This window comes from Trichosurus vulpecula, chromosome 3, assembly GCF_011100635.1.
Source record: "Trichosurus vulpecula isolate mTriVul1 chromosome 3, mTriVul1.pri, whole genome shotgun sequence".
Lineage (NCBI taxonomy): Eukaryota > Metazoa > Chordata > Mammalia > Diprotodontia > Phalangeridae > Trichosurus > Trichosurus vulpecula.
In genome coordinates, this window is record NC_050575.1 from 274,074,427 (window position 1) to 274,095,465 (window position 21,039).

Sequence of the window (21,039 nt, forward strand, 5' to 3'; positions counted from 1 at the left end):
TAAAAACTAAGCACAGCTGCAAATGATATGCAAAGAAAATGTTTAGATTAAACTGAGTTTCATATCAGCCAATACAGAGAGTTTCCCTCAACCCTTTGTTTTCTAGAGTCTAAGAATTTGGAGCCCCCGGCAACTTCCTGCTGACTAGTTTCCACCACACATGAGTCAAGTTCCATGAACCCACATGTATCATATGCCTACACAGTGATGCCAGTATTTAGGATAGTACCCAAATCCATTACATTACCAAAAAATGTACAGGGTTTCTATTAGAAATGCAAAATTGTAGAAGGGCCAGAAAATCTCCTACCAGTTTCTATTCCTCTGGAGAGATGAGTTTTACTGATTATATCTGTTCTCAAAAATGAAATAAAACTACTTAAATGTGTCTTAACGGAATACAGAAATAAACAATTTGAAAAAAGACATTCTACAACAAAACAAAATCAAACCAACTATAACTAAATAAAAATAATGTATTCTCATTGTACTTTGCATACAAAAAGTTCCAAAAGACCCTAAATACAAATGGAATTCTTCTCTTGAGTATTTTTCTTTTTCATATGGACATTCACCATTCTGCATTCTCACTCTGCCCCCAGTGGTGAATTAAAGTTACAGCATAATTCCTATTTAAATTCTATTAATAATACCTACTAAGTACATGCTTTCATCGCTTTAGATTCATAGAATGTTAGAGCTGAAGGGGACCTCAGAAATCATCTATTTCAACTCCATAATTTTACCAATGACAGATATGAAGACCCAGAGAGGTGGTACCACACACAATAAATTAGTAGAACACTTGAGATGTTCTTTCCACTAGATCACATTATCTCAGTTGTACAAAAGGTATATGTCATGCTTCCTCTTGGCCCTGATACAAAGATTCCATACAATTAAAATCTTATAAAACATGGTTAACTTACAGCATGAGTGTTATTTTTGTCCCCCAACATTACACTGTACCATTAAACAGTTCACAATGCTGTTACTCAATGTGCTTCTCCATAATTCCTCATAAGCAACTATCAGAACCCCTGTGTATGACTATGAATACTAAAGGAATAATCAAATAAAGTCTTTTCTAGTAGGGAATGAGATACACTTAAAAAAAAAAAGTAAACCCAGCCCTCTAAAGAAGGTCTCACTACTAATTCCCAATTCAGTCTCTGGCCAGGCATTAAACAAAATCAGTCCATTCTGTGCAAGCCATCTGCCAAGAAATTTCCGGCTCTATGCTATACTCCAAACTACTTGTGATTTATTTTGAAGCAAAAAGCTAACAGAGTTATTTGGAAGTCATGATAGCATACCCCAGGGTCTTTAAAAAAAAAGTATAAAATGCCAGTGGGGAAGAATCAAAAGGTGATACACAAATCAGTTGAAGGAAGAAGGCAGAAAAGGAAAAAGAACGGTTCTGGCTCCCTTCTCTTAATTTAGAGTCACTTCCAGTGAGTTGTTTTCTTTTTTTTTTTTTAAGAAACACAAAAGACATCTATGGAAATCCAAGGCAAAATATATACTGAAGAAGTTTTAGCTTTTTAAGACAATTCCAAAACTAAGCAGCTAGTACACATAGTGCTTCTATAAAATAGAAGTCAGGTTAAATAAAGCCAAGTCAACAAATATCTAGTAAGAGCCTACTATGTGCCAAGTCACCATGCTAACATTGGAGATATAAAGAAAGGTAAAAGACAGTGGCTACTCTCAAGGAGCCCACAATCTAATGGAAGAGAAAACATGCAAACAATTATGTAAAAACAAGATATATACAGGATAAATTGGAGATTATCAACAGAGGGAAGGTACTAGCAGTAAGAAGGATTAAGTCAATAAAGCCACTCTAACAAAAGACAACTAAACAAAGAGAAAATACTTTACAATTTCTAAAACCTAATTAACCCCAAAATAGAGAAGGGCAAGGGTAGAAATTCCATTTTCCAAACTAGAAAAGTATGGCACAGAAAACTGAAGAAATCTCTTATTACCATACAGTAGGTCACAAGCGGAGCTAAGATTAGTTTCCAAATCTCTGGAATCCAAATCTACTACTTCCATCTATCAGGACACATATAAAGTGGGGTAAAAATGATTAGCCAGTTTTAAAGAATTCATAAATTCCTAATTTATAAGCACATACCAATAATATATAGTGATAGGCTACCAAGTCTCCTAATGAAGGAAATCTAATTTGAGTTTTAAAATACTTTTAGGTTTTATGTGTATATAGTGTGTATACAGTGTATTCTAAAAGTCTTAGTGCAGTGTTTACCTTTAATAACTTGAGAAGCATAAATGTTACCTACTTACCAATAAAAATAATTAGAAAATTGATTCATTCAAATTTATTTTTCACTTAGTTGCAGGAATTTTGAATAAGAGAGTTTGGATTTTAATTTTTACAAGAGTGAGTACTATGTCATTTTGCACTGCATGTGCAATAGTTTCTGGATGACACCTTCCTTAGACCAATGGATCAGTAGAGAAGGACCTCTTGCTAAGACCCTATGGCCACGTAATCTGTCTACATTTAGACTTTTTCTTGTGAGGTCACATATGCATCAAAACTTTGTTCTTCAGGTGATCTTAAGGCAAGGATTACAAAAACAATCCCCTTTCAGTCATTGGGCAGCTGCTTTACCTTTTACAAGGTTTGAAAATTGAGTAGAAAAATATATAGTATGAAAAAAAGGTTATTTTGAATTTTAATAAGAAACATATCAATTTTTTTAAATATAATTCACCTTTCACATGTTGTTTTTCTAAGTTCACAGCATTTGTTCCCTTCCCAGCTCAGCCTACATACCCTTGTCTTCCAATACAAAATTAAAACAGGGCTTCTGAATGCCAAATATAACTAAAAAGTAGGACTCATTTAAAAAAATAGTTATCACAGCAAGCATAGGTAGATGGAAAGTACCCTGGAACAGGAGCCCTATGGTCTGGGTTTGATTCTAGACTCTTATACTTATGCAACCCTGTGCAAGTCATTGTATTGCCCTTGACCTTGGATTCATCCTTTGTAAAATGAGAAATCAAGACAAGATGGTCTCTAAGGTTCTTTTCTGATCTAAATCCTTAGACCCAGCAGGTTCACATCGGTTCGGCAGAACAGATACCAAATTTTATGCTGAGTTCAGTGAACTGTTTGTTAAAATGGCACTTCTGATCAGGGTTCTCTTTAAGGTAGGTGCAGGCAGCTACCCAATGTGGAAATCACAAATATAAATATATTCCCTGCCCCACCCCCAAAGGTGGTCCTGTGTCCCAGTCCAGGAATGGAGTCCAGGATGGAGGCACAGGGGAAAGCGGGAATACAGTAATGAGGTGCCAGCATGAGATGGAAGGAGGAAGGTAAGGGGAGAACCAGGCCCAGGATGGGAGGGCTGGCTACACCCCCAGCAGAAGGTGCCGCCAGGGCTAGGAAGGGGGACATGCAGAGGGGTGATAGTAGCAGCAGCAGCAGAGCCTACGAAGACAGACTTAGACCCTCCCCCTTGCCCTGCTCCCTCCCTCTCCATCTGCTTGTGAATGAATCACCCACCAAGCCACGCCTCCAGGGGCCAGGAGTGAAGCTAGAGGACTGGGACCATGTCTCTTGGCATAAAGATGAGAAAAAGCAAGCAGTTACTTTGGGCTTCCTCCCAGGGCCTTCTGCCTCCTGCCTGCTTGCCATTCCTACTGTACCTACTGCGAGGAGGCAGAAGGTGCTGATTGTGGGAGCCACCCAATACATGGGCTCCACTGCCCCCCTCCTCCCACCGTCACCCTCTGGCCCTTACACACCTGGCCTGGCCCTTACGGACCCCGCTCCCTCTACCAGTACCCTCTCTCCTTCTTGTAATCAGCCTGCCTCTTTCTCTCTGGGCCTGAGCCTTGACCAGAGCTGGTCCCAAGTGAGCTTGATGACTGAGGGACCCTTGTGTCATGGAAATCAAGGATGCAAAGGGCTCAGAGGGAGTGTTCCATGGGGGGCAGGAGGAGGGGGGCCAGGGGAGATGTGCTAAAAAGTCAGATTGTCCTTGGTGCCTCAGATTTGGCCTTGTAGTGTAACTAAAGCTGTTCAAGAGAAACTCCAACTTTTTCCCTGGCCCTGAGCTCACCTTAGTCCTGATGTCTCCAGGTCTCAAAATGGTGTTAGCTGACTCCTGGGAGAAATCAGGCTGTGGAGTACAACCCCAGGTATACAACCCAACACAAGACCATTTTTCTGAGCTGGTCCAGTGCCTTATCACAAACACATACAAACAAACACACACACACATTCATACACATTCACCAACATTCACTCACACACTTACATACATTCATACACAATCACAAATACACATCCATACACAGTCACAGACTCATATACATTCACATATGTTCAGTTCCACACTCATACGCATTCACACACACACACATACAAGCTGATACACTCACAGAATATAAATATTCTCATACACACACAACACACACACACACACACACACACACACACACACACACACATATACATACACATACATTCATATACATTCTCCAACATTTACTCAACAGTCATTAGGCCAGAGAAAAAGTTGTTAATTTATTTGAATCCCACCACTACTTAGACCATATGACAGAAGCAAAGAAATCTCGAATGGGCTTGGAAGGCACAAGGAAGAAAGACAGCTCTGCCTTTATCAAATTCTTAATATCTAGCACATACCATGGTTTCTTTTAATCTACTAAAATTCCCCTAACTCACTCCCCCAAAATGATGAAAAACTGAGATTTACAGAAAACGGTAATTATCAGAAGAAATACACATGACTTCAAATCAAACATCACTGAATGAAAAAACAATCTGAGTGCTCCACATACTGGGTAACTTTCTAACAATGACATTATAAATCTCCATTAGTGATAATTTAGAGAAACACTGCAGCACTCTAAGAAATGAAAAGGCTTACATTTTTTAACATTATGGAAGTGTCTCTTATGCAAAAATATGTGGGGCATACTAATAACTTTAAAAATAGTTAAATGACTTAAACTGTTCTTAAAATGCAGTAGCACTTTTCAGAGTGCATTCACTCTGACAAAAAGGAAAAGTAAGCTTAATTGGGATGAAGGCCAACTGAGTCGGGTTTTCTTGGGTCAAAGGCCATGGCTCCATCTCTCCAAGAGTTCTTGCTGCCATCAGAGGCATGTAAAAGGGCTGCATTCCCAGAGGTGACAGCACAAGTTATTATTCCAAAATGGAGACCAGAAGACCCTCAGATCTCTGCATAGCCTCTCTCAACAAAGGAAATATGAAGAAAGTGCCTGGGGACAATGAACATCATTACTAACAAGAGAAGGAAAGGTGCATAATCTGATAGTAAAAAAAATTTTTTTTTAATCTCATTATTCTCTCACTAATTTCTGTATCTAGGAAGACTTGATCTAGGGCTTCAGCAGCACCTGATGATTCAAGACCTCCAAGAATTTGAGTATAGTATAACATAACAATTGTCTCAACTCCTAAAGCAATCCAAATGCCTGAAAAGTATTCAGGAAGTGATGATGTACACAAAAGGTATCAGAAAAACATCTTTCTTCCTTAAAGTATCAAGAAGGTCTTTATATTTTCATCTGATCACAACTTTTTGAAACAGTCACGAAATACAGTCTAAAAGCTAGCCCAAAAGTGCCTACAAAAGTTCAACATTGGAATGGAAACAGGAAGTGGGAATGAGGTCTTACAGCTCATATTTCTATAGCACTTCATGTTGTGTAAATTATTTTACATTTATTTTCTTCTCTGATCACGACAATAACCCTATGAAGTAAGGACAACAGCGATGATCATTTCTGTATTTTATAGATGAGGAAAGTGAAGTTTAGCAAGATTAAGTGACCTACCCACAGTAATACAGCCAGCAAGCATTGGAAGCAGAAGTCTAATTGATATCTTTCCCAATACCAATCCTAGCATTCTTTCTACTAACTATTCTTCAGGGCTAAGGAAATAAAGCTGTAACTTATAGTAGGGAGAGCTACATTCTATCTCTATTGGTTTTGCAAGTGTGGTCTGGTGGAAACCTGTCAAAAGGTTCTGCAAGGTCGAAACTACTTTCATAACAATACCAAGATGCTTTAATTCTAATACAGTAAATATTGATAGATATAACCCATATGAACAAATGCTTTCTAGGTTCACAACAATTTTTAAGAGTGTAAAGAGGTTTGAGAACCACTGCTTTAATTTATATAGCATAAGTTCCCCTACCTCTGTACCTCAAAACCTCTGTGTCCTCATCCAATCTCTTTTTCTGTTCTAGTTTCAAAGGATGAGACAGTTTTCCTGCTTACCAAGAATAAAACTTCCACTTACACATTCAATTTCTTTGTCCTCTGGGAGTTTGCTTAGTTAAGAACTGTCTCATCTTCAGTTTCTATCTACTTATCCCATTACCAATATAAAGGCTTAGGTCTCCTTTATCCTTAAAAAATAAGACCTCTTTTACCACCTCACATCTATCAGATTGGCTAATATGACAGAAAAGGAAAATGACAAATGTTGGAGGGGATGTGGAAAAAATGTGCCGTTGGTAGAGTTGTGAACTGAGCCAACCATTCTGGAGAGCAATTTGGACCTATGCCCAAAGGATTATAAAACTGTGCACACCATTTGATTTAGCAATACCACTCCTCCCAAAGAGATTTAAAAAGGGAAGGGAGGGGTGGAGGAGAAAAGGACCTATTCATACAAAGATATTTATAGCAGCTCTTTTTGTGGTGGCAAAGAATTGGAAATTGAGGGGATGCCCATCAATTGGGGAATGGCTGAACAAGTTGTGGTACATGGTTGTAATGGAGTATTGTTGTACTATAAGAAATGATGAGCAGGATGATTTCAGAAAAACCTGGAAAGACTTACACAAACTGATGCAAAGTAGAGTAGAACCAGGAAAACACTGTACACAATAACAGCAATAGTGTAGAATAACTACCTAAATGAATGACTTAGCTATCCTCAGCAATACAATGATCCAAGACAATTCCAAAGGATTCATAAAAATGCTATCCACCTCCAGAAAAAGAACTAACAGTCTGAATGCAGGTCAAAGCATACTATGTTTCACTTTCTGTATTTTTTTTCAATTTTTCCTTTGGGTCTATGTCTTCTTTCACAACATGACTAATATGGCAATATATTTTGCATGACCAAACATGCATAACCTCTATCAAATGGCTTACTGTCACAGGGAAGGGAGAGATGAGGGAGGGAAAGAAAAAATTTGAAACACACAAAAAATTTTAATATTAAACAAAAGAAAAGCAAAAGAATAAAAGGACTCAACCTTAACATGCCTTCAAATTAGAATCCTCTCTCCTCCCAAATACTCAGTGATCCATTTTTATCCTATTTTATCTCCATGCCTTTGCTCAAGTTGTCCTCTGCATCTAACATGGGCTTCCTTTATCTCATCCAGTTGATATCCCTCCCTTCCTTCAAGGCCCAATACATGTACAACCTTTTCCAATAAGCCTTCCCTGATGATTTCCTTAGATGAAAGTTATCTTTCTCTTATTCATAGCATCTCACAGCACTTTTCATGTTGTTCTTATTTGCACTTTAAGCTTCTTAAAGACAAGGTTTGTATTTTATAAAAAAAAAAAATTTAATTCCTTGAGGGCAAAGACTATGTCATGTTTCATGCTGATATACTGAATGCCTAGCACAGGGTCTTACACATAGGAGATACCTGATGAATGTTTAGTTTGATTTTAGCTACACATCCATGTTGATGATTCAAAAAGAAACTTGCTAATAGGCTATTTTCAGTTCTGCAGAAAATATTTTCTCCTCAATATGCCAGAAATAGGAATCCTAAGATGACAGTCTTTTTATCACTTTTCATCACAAGAGAATAATAAATGAAAGATTTTAGGCTTTGATTTTCAACCAAAGAAGAGTCAACACAGAAAGCCCACTGTTGTGGCAATCAGCATAAAGTTGGACAAGAATGAAAACAGAAAGCATCTTATACTTCTAATTAAGGAGGCTGTACAAAGGTTCTCTTTACTACCCAGCTGTTCTTCTGTAATTTCTCCTGCCAGAAACTTATATCATCTCTGCTTAGGATTTGGAAAGGTAAGAAATAACCTGTTTGAAATTATTTGTTTTGCAGTTCCTCAAAACTAATCACGCAATGGATGCAAACTTTATTAAGATAGTAGTTTCTTTCAAGTGATTTTTTTTTGTATTTGACAATACATTTTATATTAGTTTTAGCACAGCATGTAGATGTACTAAAGTACTAAATGCTCTTGAATATTCAACAGACTTCTGTGCTGTGCTGAGTCAAAAATGGAAAAGATCCAACAGGAAGAAGATTTCATAAGTCTCAACATAAACCTAATAAATACCCAAAGTAATTTTAGTGCATATTTGCCTCTCACTTCTAATCACAGAACAATTTTTAAAGAAATCAAACCAGGCTAAACAACCTCACTCACATTATTTCTAGCAAAGTACATGTTAGCAATGCTTGAAAAGAATTATCTGAAGATAAAATGTCATTTTAACTTATTACCAGTTCTTACTTTCAAAATATTTTGAGTTTCATTCCACTTGTTTGTCCATTCTTTGGTCAATTCTTGTACCTGAAAATAAAATAAATATTTAATGAATGTTTAGTGAAAAAGAATTTCTGTGTCTCCCTTATTACCCAACAAAATTTCCAAACCCAAGGCAACTTATGATGTTGTATAACTTTTAAGCAAAATACCCCAACTATTTCCCAAAAATAAATCAAAGGGTTTTATGTTATTCTATAGCTGTTCCCTTATGTTGAAGAGCTAATAAAATAAAAAAATTTGCAAATGTAGTTCTGAGTTTTAAACTCTGTACTGTATAAATGAAAGCAGTTTTCATAGATACTAATCAACCTTAAATAATCAAGGATGGCAGCTTCCTATTTAATTGTTAATTTTGCTTGACTATACTTTAGGTGCTAGGAAATAGTGATTCACTTTTCTTTATAATTAGATATAGTGATTAGACAATCTCTGAGACTGCAGTTTTCTTTTAGAGATAATCTGCTTCAGTCACTAATTAATAAATTTTCCTAGTCTCAGTCCTGTCTTTTTTAAATTTTATGACTCAGGTGCTATTTTAATAAAAGCAGACATGCTTCCATAATTGTGAAGTATATATTAGATATAAATTTTGATATGTCTATGACCTGACACACCAATATGGAAGCAACCCAATATAGTGGGTTCAAGTAGCAGGCTTGAAGCTAGGAAGACAGGATTCAAATCTTGCCTCTAACACTAGATTTCTGATTCTAAGCAAGTCATTGAACCTGAGCCTTGAACAACTTTCCAGAACTATCTGCTAAGGCAAACTAATATCAGTTGAAAATTTTGTTTTTCAAAGTAAATGAGGATATTTTGGTAGTCCAGTGCAATTTAATAATATAATCCTAATCATTTAAAAAACAATTAAAATAGACTATAAAAAGTACAAATGAAATCCCTAAATTAGGTCTTAGAAAACACAGGAAAAAAACAAAAGAGGGTATATACCATGTGGATAAAACATCCACAAGAAGGGATGAATCAGAGGAGCTCAGAAGCACGGTATGAAGACTTCATCTTTTCAGTTTCTTTCACCTCTATCTCTGCTGCCATCCCTCCTTTCTTCACTATTCTTTTTCAACTCTGCTAGAGTTTCCAGTAAAGACATCTATATTTTAGCTACCCATGCCATTGAGAATGTCTTTAATTCCTGTATTTCTACACTTGGGTAGAGAGAAAAGGCCTCTGGATTTGGATTCAGAAGATCTTGGAGGGTAAATCCTGGTTTGAGCACCAGTCAAAGGTGTGACCTTAAGCAAACCTCAATTTCCCAATTTGTAAAACAAAGGGGATTAACCTAGATAACCAGTTAGGGCCTTTCCAACTCTAAAATCCTATGAAGAGATGACTATATTAATAAGAAAACTACATATGTTGGTATAGTAAGTAGAAGGTTAGACAGCACCAGGAAGACCTGGATTTAAAACCTGCCTCAGACAGCTGTGCAACCCTGGTAACGTGAGCTGACCTCTCTAGGACCTTATTTCCTTACCTGTAAAATGGGGATAATAACAACACCTAACTCACAGAATTGCTTTGCAATATGAGGACCCAGTTGATTTTATGTAACATCGACCTGTAGTGGATGCAATCAGCATGGTTTCATGATTTTCTCCAGATTAATTCAGCAGCGTGTGAGGAAGAAGGAAGACAGCAGATCGTAGGAGTAATCCAAGGTTAGGGATTAGAAAGGCATGACAGGTGACAGACAAGACAGTAGGAAAGAGACTCAAGAATTTTCACACTTAAAGGTAGCATAGAGTTAAAGTTGTTCAGTATGGGTTGACAATAGGGAAGGAAAGAGTGCAGTCAGTGCAGGAAAGAAGCAAGGGATAGAGGTGCTGGAGGTCACAGGGAGGATAAAGAATAGGGTCTGGGCTCATAAGCCAGAGGAAAAAATGTAGTGATAGCAGATTCCAAACAAGGAGAGTGCTTTCAGAATTCATGAGCATGGAACTAACATTTCTCCTAACAGGCCTATGTAACTGTTTAATAAGTGAATGAATACTTAATTCCAGTATCTAGAATCACCTTAGTATGTAGGGAAACAATTATACGTAGCATGAGTTGCTTTACTGACACAACCCATCTTCTAGGATTCGAAAGGAAAATTAATAGTACTAACCGCTCCAGAGTTAAGGCCAAGTCTTAAGGGATAATTCGATGTCAGATATCATTATAGTGAAAATACAAATTATATGACACTCAGTAGTGGTTTTTTTGGACTCAGAAAAAACCTGCACAAAGAAGCTGATTTGAAATACCAATAATATCATTACTTCTTAGAAGGACTGAAATTAAGTTGGGAATACTAAATTAATGTACAAAATCACTTGTGAATAAAGAGTTAGCAGCTGTTTTCTAGCTAGAAATCTCTTTTTGAAATGCAAAATATCCACACTACCAGAAATTTCTCATCAAAGGATGCGTTATCCAATCCCTTTCAAATATAATCAAATAACTCGAACTTATGAAAAACTACATTTTTCAAGTATTCTACCAGAAACTTTGATTATCATCATTTACACATATTTATTGAAAAAAAATTCATCATTATGACACAGTTTTCTTAAAAAGCTGCGATTTCATCATTGTGATTATGGTAATGATCTTGAATACTAATAACATAAACTAAACAAAAATATCAGTAGACTAGAATGAGGTCTTCCTAAAACATGGCAAGATTTCCAAGCAAGAAAGATAAAGGTTTCTGTCAGCACAAATATATTTTTTATTAAACTAATCTGAATATTCCTGATAGCTATTATCAGAACAAGACGTGTGATTTCACTTCCTCTCCTAAGGCAGATAAGCATTTTCTCTGGACCCCTCTCAGAGGGGCATCCAAAGAATGTACAGCTGAGGGACTGGCCCAGCTTCACAGACGGATTATGTGTTGGAGGCAGAATCTGAGCCCCATCCTCCTAGACAGCTTCTTAGCAGCTACTGAGCCACCATATCACATTGTCTTTCAAATTTATATTTGAGATGCAATTAAGATGCAATTAAAGAATTTCAGTGTGCAAACCAAAATTAGGTTTAAAAAGGTAAATGTTTCAGGAGAAAAATGGTCATTCCAAATGAATGTCTATACTAATGCTATTTCTACACACAATCCACATTAAGATCATCTGTTTGCCAGACAGATGTCTTTACAATAAATTCCCTTAAGGGGAAACCTTGATCTTCCTACTTAAGCTTAATCATTTGGGACATGAAACAAAATATGGCCCAAAATTTGTTCCTAAAAACAGCTTTCCCTTCATAATCTTTTTCTCATTATGCAACATAAATATATTCTATTTAATCAGGCAGGTATCAAACTAGTTTTCAAAAAGCATCTCCTCACCCAGATACTATTTAGTCCTTAGAGTATGGATTGCTCCACCTTCATTTGCCAATATTATTCCATTCTCTTATTAGTCATCATCATACCCTGTACTGTGCTCTTCCTATGTACAGCCTAAGCTAACCTAATAAATACTTGTTTCCTTCCTTCTCAACCAATCAAGCACCTACCTATACTCAGAAATACTTATGGCTCTCTAATATACTCTCACTGACTTTCAGAAATTATTTTTTCAAACTATGTTACATTTGTAAGTTAGATATATTATTTTCAATTTGCAATAGAATGGTAGTAGATTTTGTAAGATATCTTTCTCTATGGAATTTCAGACTACTTCATGAGAAAAAAACAATTTAAAGGAATGAGAAAAGAAATATAATATATTTTAAGTAACTTTTAAACTTGCAATTTGATGATGGGCATTAGTTCACCCTGTTCACTTCTAACCCACCATGATTTTCAGCTACCTGGACCTTTGCTGTATTCTTGACTTAATTACATGCAATGCAAATGAGTATATTTCTATACTATTTAGAAAGCCCAAATGACCTTTCAATTTTTTCAGCCTCTTAAAAATGAGTTCAAGTTAACCATTTTTCATGTAAGATATTTCAACTTTCAAGTCATGCAAAATTTAGATATTTACTAGCTGTGTGACCCTGGAAGAATCACTTAACCTCTGTTCACCTCAGTTTCCTTAGATGTAAAAGGGGGATAATAATAGCACCCACCTCAGGATTGTTGTGAAGATAAATGAGATAATATCTGTAACACACTTAGCACAGTGTCTGACTACAGTAGGCACTATATAAAAGCTTATTCTCTTCCCTTTCCCCTGACCCATAAGAACAGAGGCAATGTAGTTCAATGGATAAAGAGCTGGCCTTGGATTTAGAAATACCTGGGTTCAAGTCAATCGATCAATCAACCAATCAACTATTAAACATATAATATGTTCCAGGCACTGAGCTATGCATTGGAAGATACAAAAGGAGGTAAAAGACAGTCCTTGACCTCAAGAAACTTACAAATCTAATGCACTGTCTCTGACACACAATTCTAAGAGACCCTAGGAAAGTTACTGAACTTCTCAGTGCCCCAGGCAACTCTCTAAATGCATAATTGCATTAGTAGGGAGAATTTCCCACACTGGTAGAAGAAATTTCTTTATACCAACAAAATTTTGTCCAAAAAACATATCAAAAAAACAAAGAGCAATAGCATATTTCTCTTCAAATGCTCACTTTTCCTGAAAAAGGCAGAATTAAGAAAAAATATATTTAAGTCTCAGCTGTCAAATAATAAATGCATACAGAAAGGGCATATGATTCATAGAGGTTCATTATAGAGAATGTGATAAACTATTACTTACTCTTGCTTCATTCTGCTGGAGTTTCTCTTCCATACTTAAAGCTGTTGGTGAATCCAATAGTGCAATCTAAAATTAAAATATAAATAAGCATAATTATTAGTAAAGAGTAGTAAGGTATAGAACATATTTTTCCTGGTGTATAAAAAAGGATAAACAATTTATATAATGCAGTACTATCCATTTAATACTATAGATACTGCCGAACAATGATCCCCCACTATTTCCTACTATAAATGTATTAATTATTAAATCTACATAACTAATGAGTTGCTTTATATTAATCCACCTGAATAATTCAGTACTATTTGTCAGTCTACAGGTAACATTCACGCTAAAAATATATCCATATGTATATATGCACAAATATACACATGTATACGTACACAAATATGTATATTTGTATATCTTTACCAATTCTGATACCTTTCAATAACTTTGCTTCTCAAAAAGCAATCAACTCTCAATAAAGCAAGGAAAGGAAATGTCAGATATTATTGATAAATTACTTAAAAATACTATATTCATAAAATTTCTGAATTGAAAATGCTTCAAATTTGTGTACACATAGGACATGACTTTTATGATAGAAATTTGATTTTTAATCATAAGTACTAAAATAAATAACCACAGGAAATCAAACTTTGTTTTGAAACTTAGGGTAACTAATATTCTCAATGAACCATGGTGACATTTGGAATACATCATTCTGGGAATACAAGATTGCCCACACTAAAAATAATATAGGAACTTATATGCTGTAATGGGCATTTAAGAACACCTGCCTATTTAACCAAGCATTACAAATTTAATTAATTTATGGTAGGTCTGTATTGTCTCACACAACCATTTATAGCTTCATAATGAAATTACCATTCGTTATAGTAGACCTCATTATTATTATTATTATATATTAAGTTTATCAGAGGAACTGATCTTTATTAGAACTTAAATCATATTTGGTAAAAAGATAACAAGGTGAACCTCTCTCTGTCCACCCCTTCCCTCCCACTTTGCCTTCTGCAACAATAGCAATACCACATACATACACATACACATACACACACACTCATGTTTAAAGACATAAGGTCTCTGATCAACACAATACCGAGTACAATAACAGAGTACCAGTAACAAAGAATAGTGTCCATCTCCTCACAAAAAGACAATGGACTCAATGTGAAGAATTTGATACCAATTTTGGATATGGCTAATACAGTAATTGATTTTGTTTGTATTTTTATTACCTGGGTTGGTTTGGTTTGGTTTTTTCCAGGAGTAGTGGGATGGGATGGGAGAGAGTGAAAATAAAGGCTTATTAATTTTTTAAAAAACAAAAAATTGGGGGAAATAATTAAAAAAACAAAGGTTTCTCAGTTTGGATTTGCTTAATGAGCCATAATGATACTCTTGGTTTTAAAGTATTTGTAGTCTTTTCCCTATCAGGAAAATGGAATCATATAATCAGGAAAATAAAGTATATTGTGAAAATCTGTCCAATAAAGCATGTACACATTGCCTTTTTAAAGAAATATGTTAAAGACAATAAAATGAATGCAGACACCACACACAGCTGACTACCAATAAATAATGATGATTACCATGCTGACAAAATACAAAGAGAGTATGTTTCTCCTTCATGCACTGCTGACCATCTCTATCCTTCCCAAATTAGGTCCTGAAATTAGCTGCCCAAATAATTGGTTTCACCCTGCAAGCAGCACCGTGTTTGGTTTTGAATGTCACTGATTCTAAGTGCTTTGATATCGATGAAGGTTTTATATTACCCTTTGATATATAAACCATCCTAACTGATGTGATTGGAAGGGAAATATCAGAATCAGAGAGACCATGAAGCATGCAGAGACATTCCATAACTGGTTCCAGTCTGCAAACCAAGTGGGAAACAGCAATCTCTTTGATTGACTGCAATAATGGAAATGGCTCCAGAGGTGGAAAATAATGTGGAAGTGCCAACTTTATAAGTTTTACAATGTCAGAAGGGCAAGTCTCTGGGAGACTGGGAGCCACTTGAGGTCCAGGATTCCAGAAGTCCAAGTCCTTGTTATATTTTGCAGCTAGTCAGGAATTGGTGCCCAAAGAGAAAGGTGTAACCTTCAGAATCTAGCCCAGAGGTAGCTAAGATGCGCATTCATCTTGAAGCACAGTATTCCTCAGTACATGAATATGTTCTACTTGCTCCCTCTAGGATAAGCTGATCACCTGAAATCTCATTTTCATGATGATTTAGCTCAATTTTTGAGTCATCTCTCTCCTCTGATCAGAGGACTAGAAGATAGAGCACCAAACTCCTCCCAAAGCCATCCTTTATAGAGGTCTGGAATGTGAAATTTCCAAGTAGCTCTCCATTTTCCAACAGGAGCTCTCCTTGGTTGAGACCACACAGAACATCATGGTCCTCTTCCCTGCTTTTCAGCTTCCTTTCTGTGTGTTGTTTTCACCCATTAGATTATAAACCCTTTGAGGGCTAAGCACAGTGCCTGGCACAGTTAAGTACTTACTAAATGTCTACTGAATTGAACTGAATTGAAGAACACTAAACTAAACTCCAGAAATGATCAGATCTAGTCTTGAACTCTCTGAAATCTCTCTAGAAAGTCAAGAGCTCTCTACATATCAACTTAGAAATACAGAATGAATATTCTGAAAAGACGGATTCCTTAGAACTTAGTCTCACAACCTCACATAAGCTTTCCAGTGAAAATAATATGAAGTACTAATTAAAGCTTCCACCAAACTGGCTCATATGTGACACTCCATCTCCTGTCTCTCTCCATGCCTTTACAGAGGCTGTCCACAAGGCCTGGAACACTCCTCTGTTTCACCTCAACCTCTTAGAGCCTCTACTTTCCTTCAAAGCTTAGCTCCAGTGCCAACTGTCTGTACTTATCTGTGTACATGCTCTCTGCTCCTAGAGGGCCAAGCTGGGTTTGTTTCCATCTTTGTATCCCCAGTGTCTAGCACGATGATTGCACATAGCAGGCTAATTCACTGTCTGCAATGATCACATGGAGATAGGAAATAGTTATGGGTACTTATTCAGACCAGAACAGAGAGCTGAGACTTTCATATTATGGGATTCTCAATCTCAACCACTATATTTTACAGTCAATCATCTTCACTATATGAAGAGGTCTTGACTTTACATCTCTTGTAGGGCAACCTTGCTGCAATATGAAGAGGAGTTGGGACTGAAAGCAGCAGAGATACAAGGGTGCTTGAACCCCTCTAATGAAGGGGAACCCAATACTTCTGGGACAGCCCATTCCACTTTTTAAAGAGAATTAAGTGCTAAGAAGCTTCCCTTCAGGTTCAGTCTAAATTTGCAACTCCCACTCGGTTCCTACATGGCTCTGCTCTCTGAAGCCAAGAAGGAAGTATCAATCTCACTTCTGGAAAGCAGTTATTTCCTCACAGAGTCTTCTCTTAAACAAGCTAAATATCCCCAATTTCTTCAAATAACCTTTATATGATTTGTAATCAGGTCCTTCTCTATCCTAGTTGTAATCAGTTTCCAGCAGTCTATGAAACATCAAATGATTCTGTGGATTCTGTTTATTCAATCACTCACAAAAAAATCCAAGGAGATCCAAAAGTGGATTACTAAATTTTTAACTGTAATCAACAAATGTCTGAAATCATAAAGTAGGGGCAGCGAGGTGGCGCAGTGAGTAGAGCACCGGCCCTGGAGTCAGGAGGACCTGAGTTCAAATACGACCTCAGACACTTGACACACTTACTAGCTGTGTGACCTTGGGCAAGTCACTTAACCCCAATTGCCCTGCCTTCCCCCCTGCAAAAAAAAACACATTATCATATTCCTTTTCAACATTCCTCATTGGATGTCCCATATACATCTAAAACTCAACACGTTCAAAATGGAGTTCCTTATCCTTCTACCTCATACCCTCCCCTCTCCTTCCTTATTTTCCTTGAGAGTACCAACATCTTTCCAATAACCAAAGTACACAAACTTGGAGTCATGCTCAACTCTTTCCTCTCACCTCTTACTCACTGAATCCAAAACCATACCTTGTCAGTTTTACAGCCCAAATATATCTTTCATCTACCCCCTTTCTCTCCATTCACAAAGCCCAAACTGTAGCTAAGATTCTCATTACCATCACCTAGACTCTTGTGACAGAATCCCAACTGATTTCCCTTCCTCTCACTTCTCAAACCCATTCTCCACACTGCTGCCAAAGTGAGATCCCTAAAGCACATGCCTCTTTGTTCAAGAAGCTCCACCTCTTAGCTTTAGGATAAAATGTAAGCTTCTCTGTTTGGCACTGTGGACTCTGAACAATCTAGATGCAGCCTACATTTCCAGGCTCACTGCACATTAACACTATTTCTCACACTCTAGGTTCCAGCCAAACTGAATTTGCTTTGACCTATACACAACATTCCATCGCCTGTCTCCAAGTCTTTGCACAGACAGTTCCCCATGCCTGAGATGCCCTCCTTCCTCATCTCTCCCTCACGAAATTCTTGACTTTCATCAAAGTTCAACTGACGAAGCATAACTGTATTCCACCTGTTGCTAGTACCTTCCCCCCAGACAATATTTTGTATTTAGATTTCTATGCACATAATATTTTTCCGCAACAGGATATAAACTCATTAAGGCCAGGGATTGTTTTGTTTTCTTCTGAATTGTGATTTCATTGACTCTCAGTGAGAAACTTCTTCAACAAGTACAGGTCAGTTTCTTCCCTACAACTTAGAGTCTTGGAGAGTAGCTCAGAGCCATAGTATCAAACTCAAACCAAAATGGATCTCCAGAGGCTCCCTATTCACTTATTAAAAAATATATAAATTAACTTATCTATGTTGTTTGTATTTTTATTTATTTTTTTAAAATATTTACCAGTTATATTTTAATCTGATTCAGCAGCACTCAAGGAGTTTTGTGGGAGGCAGCAAGTTTACACATTTGACCTAGAGCAGTGAAAGGTTAAGTAACTTGAGCAGTGTCAGAGATAGGACTCAAACCCAAGTGTTTCTCCCTCTGAGACCAACCCTCTATCCACTACACCATGCTGCTGCCTCTCACAGTAAAAACTGAATCAAACTGAACAAAGAAGATACAACCAAATAGAAGGATGGTTCACAGACTCTCCTTACAGGGGGTAGAGACCAATTGGTAAGATTGGTTCCACTATGTGCCCAGAGGAAACAAGAATCATTTCCTGGGGACACTTACTTGGTCATCTCTTTTTTGCTCATCAATTATGCAGATGAACATAAAAAACAGTTTAAGTGTAATAGAGAAAACATAGTATTTGGAATCAGGAAACCTTTGGTTCAAATTCCACTTCATACACTTAATGAGCAATTTGATCCTGGCAAAGTCCCTTAACTGCCTTGGCTTCATACTCCCCATCTGTAAGATAGGGTATTAACACCTAGTTCAAAAGGATTGGTGTGTAAATAAAATAATGTACATAAAGTACTTTATCAACCTTAAATTACTACATAAATGTGAGCTATTATTATTACCAAAAAGACTCCTATGAAATTGGCTGCAGTTTGTATACTACATTTGTTGCACAGGATAAAGTAGTATTAGGGAGAAGTGATGGAAGGCTCTTCTTTTCTACTGGTATCCAAACATCATCATGAGATCTGGTGGATACTCCTCTACTCCCTAGGATGTTGCCAGGGGGCCCCTGTTATGGATTTGTGGAAGCACATGGATAGAAGGTGCACAGGATGAGGAAACACAAAAGAGTTTAGATCTACATGAGATGAGATTAGAGATCTACTGAAGTTTGAGAAAAGGAAATGTCTGATTTATGCTAAATTAAATACTGCTGTCTGGTACTGCTTTTCCTAAATTCTAGGATCTGGTAGTGGGTAGTGTGACAACTGAAGCCTATACTGGAAAAAGTGTGATGCAAACCTAATCACCTGTATTTCAGCACCAATTTGTATTGCAGGTTATTCAAAAGCCAAGTAATTTTCAGTTTGCAATCTGGAAAATTTGTAAATAAAGACTGTGTGCATGTGAATGTATTTGTAAACTGTCACCGTATTATTTTGAGAGAAAACTAATCAAAAGGACCTTCATATTTTAAATTAGTATAAGCAGTTATGCAAACAAAAATGACTACTTTTCTTCCTACTTCAGTATAAAGAGAAGCAAAATAATAACGAAGTATTCAAGGGCTCGGCTTATTAAAACTATCATAAAATGCTAGGGGATTCTCATCCCAGGAAATACAGGGCTATCAATACTTTATAATCCAGTAGAACTTTCAAAAAATTATGTTCAAAAAATAGGAGAAAAGTAAAAATTTATAAGGAAATGTTTTTTTGCAATACTCTACCAGATTTTTCCTCTAAACCTGAGAACATTTCAAGAAGTAACAGTTGGCAATATACCTATCTCAGTATTCTTCTCCTTAATAAAGTTCTGAATATACTGTCAGACTCAAGTCGATGCATTGGCTGGTTCTGCTGAATTACCTTCAACTCCTTTTCCTTTTTAAATCTTTACTATGAAAGGAGGTATATATTTGGAAATGAATGTGATATAAAAAGCAAAAGAGATGGATAAAAAGTTTTTAAAAAAGAAAGATAATGGACAGATGGCTCAAGTGTTGCTCATTGCATTCCCCAAGATTTAAAGGCATAAGAGAAAGGTCTTCTTCCAGCCCATCACACAGATCCTCTATTAATGATTTATGAAAGGATTCAGAGCAGGATTTCACAGGGCAAGATGGCGAAGATGGGTTATGACCTGTCCAGGAGGAGATGAATGGCATTGGTGTACCCATACCAATGAAACTCCAGATTGAACAAAATATTACAATTTGGTTTCTTTTCCTCACAGTTTGCTTTAAGCATAGAGAATGGCAGAAAAACAGATGTGCTCACCAATAAACACATGACTAAGGATGATTTGTTATTGTTGGAATGTTAATTATATTATTATCTCCCCTCCCCCAATTGATGTATGTGGAATAAACAACAAAAATTGACAAATTCCAATTGGCCACTATAACTTATTTTCTACCTTTGAAGACTGTGAAGGTGAAGGCTTTCTACCTTCTCAGAAATCATTAATTTTAACTCTAAAGTTCTTTAAGATTATGTTTCATATCCTCATAATTGTATTAAAATTCTGTCTTATTCTTATTCCCCTGACTACCATGCCTAGTTAGTATAGTAACTAAGTTTATAAGTAGCCAGTATAAAGTAATAATAGCAAGAAGTAAAACTGTAATGATGACGTCATGTACAGATTATTCCAAAGATTAAAAGAGCAGAATTTGTAAGCTATCATATAATAACCAAAAAGCACATCCGGAGAGTATGTGCTGAATCAGGGAAGCCATCTACACCTTGCTGTGAGGGCCTTTTGGTCCTGTGACCCCTAAATTTCAGATAAGTTCCAGACAACCACAGTAAGACCGACAGATCACCAAATGGTGCTGATAACTTTAAGATGACATAGATATGTTAAAGATTTACAAACAATATAGTCTGTCCCTTACCAATACCCTATAAAAATGAGACCCCAAACTCCTACCACCCAAAAACTCCTATGGGTCTATACTGCCAAGTGCACCCAACTCTAATCTTGGATTACTTGGGTTACTCTCTGGGCCTGTCTCCTTCTCCATCATCTTCCCCCATGCTGCCTGTCTTCTTGCATCAGCCCATCCCCATCCCCATCCCCCCACTGCTTGCC

At 36.7% G+C, this 21,039-nt stretch overlaps 1 protein-coding gene across 4 annotated transcripts in view; it reads right to left on the bottom strand.

Moving 5' to 3' along the window:
- Window positions 1-21,039, bottom strand: part of KIF16B (kinesin family member 16B) — a 385,946-nt gene that overhangs the window by 292,097 nt on the left and 72,810 nt on the right. For all 4 annotated transcript variants that reach the window (XM_036749261.1, XM_036749260.1, XM_036749262.1 and 1 more), the window contains exons 11-12: window positions 13,323-13,388; window positions 8,563-8,622 (exon numbers count right to left, since the gene is read on the bottom strand). In XM_036749261.1, coding sequence (XP_036605156.1) covers window positions 8,563-8,622; window positions 13,323-13,388 — 126 coding nt within the window. The remainder of the gene's footprint in view (window positions 1-8,562; window positions 8,623-13,322; window positions 13,389-21,039) is intronic.